Source organism: Trichoplax adhaerens, genomic scaffold (assembly GCF_000150275.1).
Source record: "Trichoplax adhaerens TRIADscaffold_2 genomic scaffold, whole genome shotgun sequence".
NCBI lineage: Eukaryota > Metazoa > Placozoa > Uniplacotomia > Trichoplacea > Trichoplacidae > Trichoplax > Trichoplax adhaerens.
The window spans coordinates 1,504,088-1,515,555 of record NW_002060944.1 but is presented as its reverse complement, the minus strand read 5'-3'; the positions used below and the strand labels follow the sequence as shown (position 1 = coordinate 1,515,555).

At 31.6% G+C, this 11,468-nt stretch overlaps 1 protein-coding gene across 1 annotated transcript; it reads left to right on the top strand.

Moving 5' to 3' along the window:
* Nucleotides 1–884: 884 nt before the first annotated feature.
* TRIADDRAFT_53005 (uncharacterized protein) lies at nt 885–2,999 on the top strand (the record flags this gene model as incomplete). Its single annotated transcript, XM_002109738.1, has 2 exons — nt 885–1,755; nt 2,950–2,999. 2 exons carry the CDS (start codon nt 885–887, stop codon nt 2,997–2,999), a joined length of 921 nt encoding a protein of 306 aa, XP_002109774.1.
* Nucleotides 3,000–11,468: the final 8,469 nt, after the last annotated feature.

The following is an 11,468-nucleotide window of genomic DNA, read 5'->3' as shown; positions in this document are numbered from 1 at the left end:
TGCAGTCTGAATACCGCAATAATAGTAAGAAAATCGATTCTAACAATTAGTATTTTCTATAGGTGCTAATAATGCTAATAATACATAGAAATGATCCACATTAATGAATATGAGATACTTATTATGAGTTTTTTACGATGATGAAGGTATGAGATCAATTTACTATCGATGTATCACTTAATCACAGAAACTAAAGAAATTAAATCGCAATGACTATATTGTAAACTAGTATTAGAAAATATTGGATTACCAATCAAAGTGATTTAAGTTGCTACGATACGATACCTACTGGATGTGCAGATGCAGAGTTACGAATTCATTGCACCTGAATTTAATTTAGATGTTGCAAATGAAACGAAAAATGTATACTTGTATTCAATATAAATAAATCAATGCTATTTATTGCTGTAAATTAGCTCTAGTGTTAGTGAAGCAGAATAATATGAAATATTCTAATAATTACAAAGTCTTATGTGGTCAGAGCTGAATTTTGTACTGTTATTAATAGTTAAAATTCATATAAGCAACAATCAGAAATATAGCTCTAATAAACATGTAGAGGAGTGTTGAATATTTCATAAATTTTACGATATAATACGTCCAATATAGAATTTACTGTAGTATAACAACTGAAAGACTATATAGAAATATTTATAAATGTCGATGTTGACTTATCATTTATAAAAATTTACGATAATTATTTCGAAGCAATGTTTAAAAAACTTAACAAGTTGTAAACGTCTAAATTAAATTTAGATAAGGAGATAATAGGGATTAACTGAAACTTCAGATAAAATTTAGTTTTAATGCGTACTAAATTTACTACTATTTAAAAATAGACTAAAAATGTGACTTGATTGCAACATAAAGTATACTTAAGCAAAATGATTTCATTTGATTTAGCAGACGAACGAAACCAGACACTAGACCCACTACTTTCAAATCGTCGGCAAGGATCACGTTTTAATATTTATAATACTTCAGGTTCCAATCTTCAGCCATCTCCATTAACTTTTGAACCTGGCCGTCCTTTACATCGCATGATTCGTACGACGCCAATTGGCACACCTAAATCGCCCCAAAAAATATCCATTGTTCAATCAACTTATAATAGTGCTAATAATTCACCGACAACAATTCACGATCGTTACCATTCTGGTTCGGCTAATAATAGCAATAATATTAATGGTGGCTCTTATTCACCTACTCGTAATCAACATCAATTTAAGTTAAAATTACAGCATGAAGATTCCAATGATTCCTGCACTGGTTCACTTGGATTGCGTTTACAAAAGTCTGGATCAAGTTGCGGATCAACTGATGATGATTTAGATTTAAATGATGCGATTCAGTTTAATAATTTACAAGATTTATTACCAGTTGATATACCTGATGTCACAATTTCCATATCTGATAGCCCCTACGGTAGTACTGATGGTTTAGATAAACAATATGCATCCGATTTAAACGGAGCAACTGAATATAAAAGATTGCCATCCAATGCATTCTGGTCTTCAGTACAACGTAATTACAACAAAGTTTTATCGAAATCTTCTAATAATTCTTTAAATAATTGTAACGGTGCCTCGAATCTTAGTCAAGATTATAGTAATAATCATACAAACTCTACTGGTAATAACGCTAGTTCAAGAGGTACCAATAACCTTCACCATCAACGCCATTTTTCTAATAATCATAATAGTACCTTAAATCATTCAGGCCATCAGTCTGATTATTATAAAAATGATTACAACGGTATCAGAAATGATGACTATGATGAACTTGAACTAAACAGAAATCTAATGTTGTCTAATTTTTCATTCAATTCAGATGATCTTACTAACATATCAAAATGTACAGCAGTTTAAATGATATTATTTATAAGCATATGATGACTCTTTTTTATTTATCTGACTTTAACGAATATCTGAATTAAGAATGGCTACCATAGTTGACGTTGAAATTTGATGTGTAAAAGGGTAAATTTTAGTTTGCAGAATTACTATATTATCCAAGCTTACGATTGTATTTGGATAAATATTGAAAATTGCTTGGTTTTGCTTACTCTGTATACTTTAGTTGAATATCATGACAGTAATATTTGCATTTACCCGAGATCAATTTAATCAACACCCTTCTCACCAAAGTAAAGCAATAGTACAAAAGATATCTGAAATAAAACGGATAATATATTTAGCATAAACTAAATCTCTGCGTCAATTTTAATTGATAAATGCTAACTATACGTTAGTGGAACGATGGTAAATTTAAAATTTAGGTAAAAGAAGCTTATGCTAGATACTACGGTTGCATGATAGAAAGACTATTAAGATTGGGTGCATATTTTATTAGCCCCTGTACGGTGGGCACTCTTAATTCTTAATAAGAGATTATACTGTCTTTGATACTATTGGTAGCGTATAATGCAAAACTCTTACTGTATCCAATGATTATTTTGCCACATCGCTGCATATGGCCTAGTACGGAGTTTCACTAATAAGCCACTTATTCTATATGGAAAAGATCATATACATGTATGCAAGTATAGTTTTATGTGTTTGCTATTTAAACGTAAATTAATAAACTATCAGCTAATTTATTAGAAATAAAAGTGTTCAATATTATGGGTTAGGGCAATTTTCTTAGTCTTGATTATAAAATAACTTCAGTAATAAAAAATAAATTGAAGAACACGTTGTGTGGGTTTACTCATGAGTCAAATATAGAATTTAAACTAAGAATCAGACAAAATTTTTGATTACAGAATTTGACGATTCTTGCTACATAGTCGCGTTGCTCAATTTGCTATTACTGCGATATCTTAAATCCCATAGTCAAAGTAACTTTATTTCTTACTAACCGAAATGTACATAATCAAATTGTATAAAAGGATACATATCAGTTGTACTCAGATAAAGTAATTTTATTAAAATTTAATTTAATATGCAGACTTAAAATGCAAATGCTTCTTTCTTTGCTGTGAGAAAGCTTTAAAGTAAATTTTATAAGATGGCAGACTCAGAAGTTGAGCTATTAATTTTCCTTCGCTATTTACAGTCTACTATAAGTTTAATAAAATAACTTGAAGCAGTTACCTAGAATCTAAGAATTGAATGGCCATTGCAGGTATAATGACTGTAACGACTACACCAATAAAAATATAATCAATTGCTTAATGGATCTTTGTGATTGAAGATTCGTATTATTGGTAAACCAGGATTCCTGGCTATCATGATTATTATCTAATGATTTTATTAGCAAAGTAGAAATTTATTTTTATGAAGAACTGAGTAGCTTTATAAGATAGTAAAGCAGTCTCAAGAGTGTATATGTTACTTATATATAAACTGAACAATAACACGAAGTGAGGCAAGAATGCCAATTACCAAATAGAGAATAGAAATCAGTTGTAGAACTTTGTACTGTACCTTTGCAATCCAGCAAAGGTGATCTAAACGGCTTGTATATTGTATTGTAACTACTCCCACTTGCTAAGCTAGCAATGAATGATAACAAACAAGGAATATTAATAGTGAACATAATATAAGGTAGAGTGATATTATAATCTATATTTGACTACGAGTAGATGAAAAGCAAGCAGTAACGCCTGTTGATATACGAATAATATGTATCATTATTCAGTTATGTCTCTGATTTCAAGTTTCCGTCTCCGTAACCCTATGTTCAAGTCAAAAGTTAAATAATGACCGACTGAATTCATTCAATGACTTTAGGACAGATATCCTACCTACTAATTGCTCTAACGGTATCTCGTTATTAGATGTTTACTTATTATCATTTAGAGACGATTCAGTTCAACTTTTATATCACATATAACATTAGAAATGTAGTAAACTGAATATTTCTGTAAAGCGCTTAATTAATATTCTTTAACCAAAATCTAATGTCCGTCATTAATAGTGGACAAAGAGTTCTTAGTATGACATCCTTGGTGTACAGTTACCTAAATATTGAGCTTAATGAATTTATACTGTTACTAAGTACCGTAGTTAGCTAACTGCCTACAAAAGCGGTTATGGTACTGTAGAAATCTTGGTCAAATCTCCGGATTTTGCGGATGTCTTCGACTCAGTTATTGTTTACTTAATTACAATATATTGCACATCACTTATTGATTAAGAATAGGATAATTGATAAATGGATGATTCACCATTCACATATTGTTTGAAACTATAATCTATAACTACATGAATAAATTAATAATGACAAAGGCTAAGGAATGTTAATAAAATACTTACTAGCAAGTCTTGTTGTAATTAAGAGCTGTGGCTTATGGATTAAAGATATTGTTTTACTTAATTGATGCGTATTTAGGCGTTTTATGTTACCATGGATGCTTAAGCATTCATACAAAACTTTTGTTAATCTTAAATAAAACTTTATAAATCTGTTTGCTGTACGTGCATAATCTAGATTTTTATTGGGATCATTAGAGTAGAAAGAATCGTTTATTCAATTAATACAATTTAGTTCTGGATTTTGATTCTTTGTTAGATCCTTATATTTTGATTGCTGTAATCTCCTAACGACATTAATCGCCTAAGAACGATTTCAATCTTCTTTATATTGAGGCTGCTATACCTTTCTATTCAGCTTGTATTTGACATGTCTAGCAAAGTGCAACCTTCTAACAGAATCGAAGATGTCTATGAGGGGTTCCCAAGTTCTGTTATTGTCGATCCTGATCATCTTGTCAAAGAAGGAAGCCGTAGATCTTCTGCAAAGGCTATAGGTTGGTCGGAATTATTATGGGTAAGTTGGTTTATGCCATAATACTTCTAAGTTAGTATTATTTATGCATCATCTACATTAAAATAAAACTAAAAGTAGATCGCCGTACTCCTATAAATGATAATATATTCTAATTTTGTCCTATCTCCGTACAATATCTTAAAAAATTTATAACTTGTATTATTAGGGCACACAAGTGCCTAGAATGTGGTAGTCCGAAGTTTAATGTGTAGACATTGATTTATCATTGAAATTACAGCTCATTTATGTTAAGCCAGAGTAGTAAAACATTAGAATTCATTTTAAAACTCTCATCAAAGACTCCTTAAGGTTCCAATTCTTGAAACAGAACTGTTAATATCTACTTGTGTCTCAAAGACCTGTCACAGAATAACGTGTTATGATGCAGTCAAAATCGTAGTGTCAAGCTGAGCACTGTACAGGAGAGCCGATTGCGTATAGGAAGTATTTGGATTGATAAATGAATTAAACTACTTAGAATACGACTTTACTCCATAATTGGATAATTGTCGATCAGATGAAATGAATTTACCGAAATACTTTTTTATGTATTATTTCGTTCAAAGTAAATTTTAGCGTACTGATTTTATTAGGAAGATTGGGAATATCTCAAATATACACCTTGAAAGGTTGCTATCTCATACAGTAGTCTGTTCATCAGTATAATGAATTACTGAAATAGGGAGCATTTTGTCGTCAAGGACAGTGTACAAAATTTAACATGGCAAAATTACTTATCTAATCGGTTGAGTACCGATAATTATAGAACGGAACCTAATCTACAATTAAAGATTTGAATTGTACTGTATATATTATGACAAAATATTCTATCCAGTAACCTAGTGCATGAGGTATCACAAATAGGGGATTTCGCTAATAAATAAATGTCGTTTTAAAGCTGTACGAAGATACTAACTTAAATATCGAATCAAGTTAATCTCTAATCGAAGTCTATACCTACCAATGGTAAGACTATACATCAGGATCAAGGAGCTTGAAAATTCAGAAATCGATCAATAGTACAAGAATACATACATTATCGTTCTATTCATTTCTTCCATAAATAGAGCCAATTTCATGCTCTCTTGTGACGTATAACACTTATGAAGGAGTGAGTTTAGATTTGGTTTTAATAGCATTTTTACGTGAGCAATTTTATTAGTCATCGTGATTATATATATAAGTTGACTAAAGAAATTTGTTGATTGGATTCACAATCTGTGATTTTTTATTGCACTTGGAAATAGACTTCAAATTGCTGCATATTGCGTTTTTATTTTACTAAAAAAAGTTAAAAACGACCTAAATTTGCTACCCTTTTAAAATAACTTTAATTCGTTATACTTATTATTGCTCCAGTGAAAATACCGTATCAGCTAAGTTAATCATCGTTTTAAATACTTTATGATCCATTAATATTATCGACCTTATCATAAAGGTTTCAATCCCTGTTTATCAAGCTATTATCAATTCTGAGTTAATGGTATACTAAAGCGCTTAAAAATTTAGTCTACCTTTATTATGATTTGACTAACACAAAGTATTATATTTAGGCATCCAAGACTGGTAATCTGTCAATAATTCAAAGTTACTTAAAGTCGGATTTTAACGTCGATCGCGAATTAAATAAACTCGATAGTTCTGATATGTCGCTTTTACATTATGCGGTAAGATATGATAGACCTGAAGTTGCAAAGCTATTACTGGAAAATCATGCGGGTAATTAGAATCTCTGGTGAAATTTTTGTAGATTCAGCTCTGATCTATTATCATGTTTGATTTTGTAATCATGAATTGCTCAATTTAACGCTATTATTGTGATTTAAACTCTAATAGATGTGAATGTTTGTAGTCCTACTGGAGTACCTCCTGTCTTTACAGCCGTGAGATATAATTCCGAAGCTACCTTGCAAGTTTTAGTTCAGTTTAAGTGTAACTTGAATGCTTTAGACTTGAATGGAGGAACGTTGTTACACGAAGCGGGAAAATGTGGCTTTCCAAATATATGCCATGTATTGTAGTATATCAATCATTAACCATTAATCATATATTAGACTCATGTACAATTTTTTGATATTGTTTCAGATTTTGCTAAAGCATAACAATGCCCTTATTAATATACAAGATAATGACTTACTCTCCCCACTTCATGTCGCCTGCAGGCTCGGTATGGAGGAAGTTTGTCGCCTACTGGTAAGTTTTACAGAGTTTGATTGCTTAAAATGTTCCTTTAAATGTTTTGCGAAGTATGACCTATGCAATACTCTTATTGGTGATCAACAGTGCATCGTGCCTTGAGATATTACTACATATACACGTTGTACTCTTATTTGCAACTGCGTGGATAAAAATTTTTATGACTTTAGGCGAAACTGATCGCCAAAGCATTTTCATTTTAATAAATTATAATTTGGCGCAACAGGAGGTATATTAAAACTTGATAATGTACTATAATCTAAATGAGAAAATTGATCGGAGTGTTATAGAAGCTAGATACGGCATAGTAATCTAAAATTGAACTTCTTGCTTTTATAACTGATATCGTGCATGTATACCTGTATTTACCAACGAATATGAAATTCATTGGTTAATGCAGTAGTTGTACCACTATTAGAAGATGCTTTCAAAAGTAAATTTTTACTAGTCTGGCTAGTGCTTGTTGATGCCAAATTAGAGTATCATTATCTTATAATTTTGCAATGTAGATGCACATACAGTACCAAGTATTTAAAATTTATGAAATAATGTACTTGTACGTTTACGAGAAGCATCACGAGCGAGACATCCTACTAGTTTTCATCGCTTAGTACTCAACATCGTAGTAAATTTATTTTTGTCCGGTAACCATTCACCTATTTGGCTAGCTACTTGCACTTGTACTTAATCATGTGTGAAGACACTTTATAAATGATAAACTTACACAATTTGATGAATTTAACAGAATAAAATATGCTTCGCGGTATCCGTGTAAAAATGCGATCTAGCTACTGCACCGTCATTCTATAGCATAGAGCCATTTCGCATTTATAAAGCTACTTTAAAATTTTGGCGATAGTGCTAGGCTGTGCGGATTGTGTATATGAATCCCATATAGATATTTTTGTGTCAGATTCACCGGCTTTATACAGAAATACCCAGCTACGCCGGGCTTACACAGCCTAGCATACTGTAATATATTCCTTTTTTACTAATCAAGCTTGTATTCGATGCCGATATCACAATGTCATCAGCGGATGGTAGTTTTGCATTGCATTATGCAGCAGCTTCTGGCAATATTACTGTTATTCAAAGTTTACTTAGCCAAGCCCGAAAATTGGGACGTAATGTGGAAAATGAAGTTCAAATGCGTGATTGTGAGGGGCAGACGCCATTGCATCGAGCAATACAGAATTGGCGTTTTCAGGTAATAAAGTAACATTTTATTTAAGTTATCCGTAGACAGCGTTAAGATAAATGATCATTATAGTCGGTTATAATATCTGATATTGGTTTGATACGTTGCATGTTGGCCAGGCTGTAGAAGAATTAATTGAGAATGGAGCCAAAGTAATGGATGTTGAGGTGCTTCTGAATTTAAAATGACGACTAGCAGGATAATTATTTAATTTAAAAATCGTAAATTATGCGAAAGCAATTAGATTTACGTTGGACATTCTAGTTTGTTTTACTGAATGATCAGGAATAAAGATATAAATGTATAATGTGCAGTGTAATGTGTGATCGTTATTTAAGTGTAATTCATAACGTTATATAAGTGGTAATTAAACGTAGATGATATGAGTAGATGACACCTGTAGTATGATGAACTTTTACTATCTAATTCCATGCTACGAATGGAACTTGTAGTTTCTTAAAAACAATTCTGGTGATACTTAAGCCTTCTATCCCAACGTGTATCTTTATCCATAGAAAAATGGGCGTACATCTCTGCATATAGCCTGTGCTAGCGGATGCAACGAAATTGTTTCAATCCTTATATCAAAGGGTTCTAATGTGAATGCTACCGATTCGCAACGAAAGACTCCATTACACTACGCAGCTATGTTAGGACAAACAACAATATGCGAAACTTTACTAAAGAAGGTAAAAGTTTGTCAAATTACTGAATTTTTGTTACGTTCATTATGTAATACTGTTTGATCTTCAGTAAACTTATGATAAATCTCAAATAATTAATTTAAGGGCGCTGATCTTCATTCTGTTGATCGGAGGCAAAGAACAGCATTTATGTTTGCTATTGCGAAAGGTCAAATTGACGTTGCAGGATTTTTATTGAGACAAGGATGTAATATCGAAAGGGTAGATGATTTGAATCAAAATTCCCTCCATATTGCAATCCAGGAAAACCGCTTTGAAATGTTACAATTGCTGTTAGAGGTACTATTTATGTCTTACTGTACTATATGTAATTGCATTGCGTGTTTCAATAGTTATCACGGAATTTAGTTTTAAAGTCGTTATGAGAGTACTACTGATCGTAAAAGCAGCTTGGTATTTTTCTTATTTTTTGTTATATTAACAACGCACACTGATGAAATATAGGTCGTAAAGAAACAGACCATTAACAGTAAAGATGCATTTGGAAGGACTCCATTGCATTATGCTGCAGAATTTGGCAATTACGAGGTATTAATTATGTATGCTAAGTGATAGCACTAAATTTACGATAAGCAATATTGTTCTGCCTTTGTCATACACTGTAACAGGTTGAAATATTTTTAATTTTGATTAGATGATTACGCTGTTACTAAGTTATGGAGCTACGGTAGAGATCTTCGATTCTGATAATAATAGTCCATTACATTGTGGTTGCAAGTAAGTAAAGAATTGGAATTTTGTTAGTTTAAAGGATTATTAGTGTGTACTGAATAGTGAGCTATAAATAGCGCTTATAGGAGTAATGAAATTAGATTGAAGATGATCCTTTTGCAGTAGTGATAGGTTTTGCTAATTCAATGTCCATCTTATGCATCATAATTCATTATGTATACCAATTATGGTTAAAATCAATCTTTGTTTACTGATTTATCAACTTTGTTTTTTAATAATTGTTAGGAATGGACAGTATTCTGTTATAGAATTACTCTTTGGACATAATAAAATTCTTCTTAATAGTTCTGGTGAGCGATCGCGCACCCCGCTTCACTTAGCAGTTTTATCCGGGTCGAAACAGACGGTTCAAATACTTATTTCGCATTGTTCCATGCTAGATAAGATGTAAATTACGTAACAGTAAAGATTTACGAAATATTTAGCTGAATAATTTAGAATATATCGTCATTTTAATGTTATGAAATTCTTGAAAATTCTTGAAACGATTATTTTCATTATTTTACATTTTCAGCGATGCTAGTTGCGCTACGCCTTTAGAAATTGCATGTGAAAGAGGATATCTAGGCATCGTTGAATTGTTTTTAAAGGATAGATCCCAGCCAGATTTAATAAGTCATTTTGGGGTAATATTAAATTGTACCGTAATTAATTGTTTAGCTTAATATATATGTGTTGCCTTATATATAAGTTTAGAGAGCTCTTTAGTAGTTGTTTGTAGGGTATGTATGATTAGGAAGAATTTGAAGACAGGCAGTAAATTTTAGAAAATAACGATTGAGTTGTAGTTTCATCGTCGTTATTTCCGTGTTAGGGATGAAATATAAACATTATGCGTAATTCTTAACATTTATCATGGCAGTGAATTGCAACAACTTACGGTTGATATAATATCACATAATTGCCAATTTCCTATTTATAAATCTTTTAGTATCTTTTGGAAACGACCGTGCTGTAGCCTTTATTTTTTACAGATTTCATACAGTAATTAGTCTAAAATAGCTGTTGGATTATATTTAGGACTGCTGCCTACATATCGCTGCCTTGCATGGCTATGCTGATATAGTGAAAATATTATTGGAACATGGTGCAGACTGTACTATCATCGATAAAGCGGACGAAACATGTCTTGATATTGCTATTAATAGAGGCTGGGATGATGTCGCTATAGTCATCGTTTCACATCCTAGGTATTTTACATGATTATAAAATGTATAGAAATATAAAGAACATACTGTCTCACGTGATGTAAAAGTGAAAGTGCTCGAATATCCAAATTCTACAACTATATGATATAATCGACTAAATGCGTTGTTTGGACTTAAATCTGGCTATTATTCAAGTTCTACAACGTCACCTAATCTTGAGATTTTATTTCAATCATTACTTATTCTTATATGCAACTGGATATGAAATATCGCAAAAGTGGCAGAAAAATATTGAATCGTGTTGATAAGACAGGAAGTAGTGTTTTGCAAAGTCTGATTCAGAAACTGCCTCGAGTAGCAAAGGTCTGTTTTACTCATTTTATCATATAAATAATGTCAATAAACATTACAAGCGTATGTAATTAGCACCGCTATCAAATTATGCGATACACAACAATAACTCAAACGGCTATAGTTTAATGAAAGTAGTTATTTAATAGGAGACAAGGTGAACAGGTTCGATTATAATGTATGTATTCACTACTGCACTTTCCACAGCATTTAAGTATAACAGATGGTAGGCTCATGCTGCAAGCTGACCAAATGTTACATCCGATTCTACGATTTATTTCTAATACGAGTATTAAGTTAAATTTGCCAGTAGTTGAAGCAAAAACATTTAAATTCTATGGTGTTAACCTTGAAGATAAGTCGATT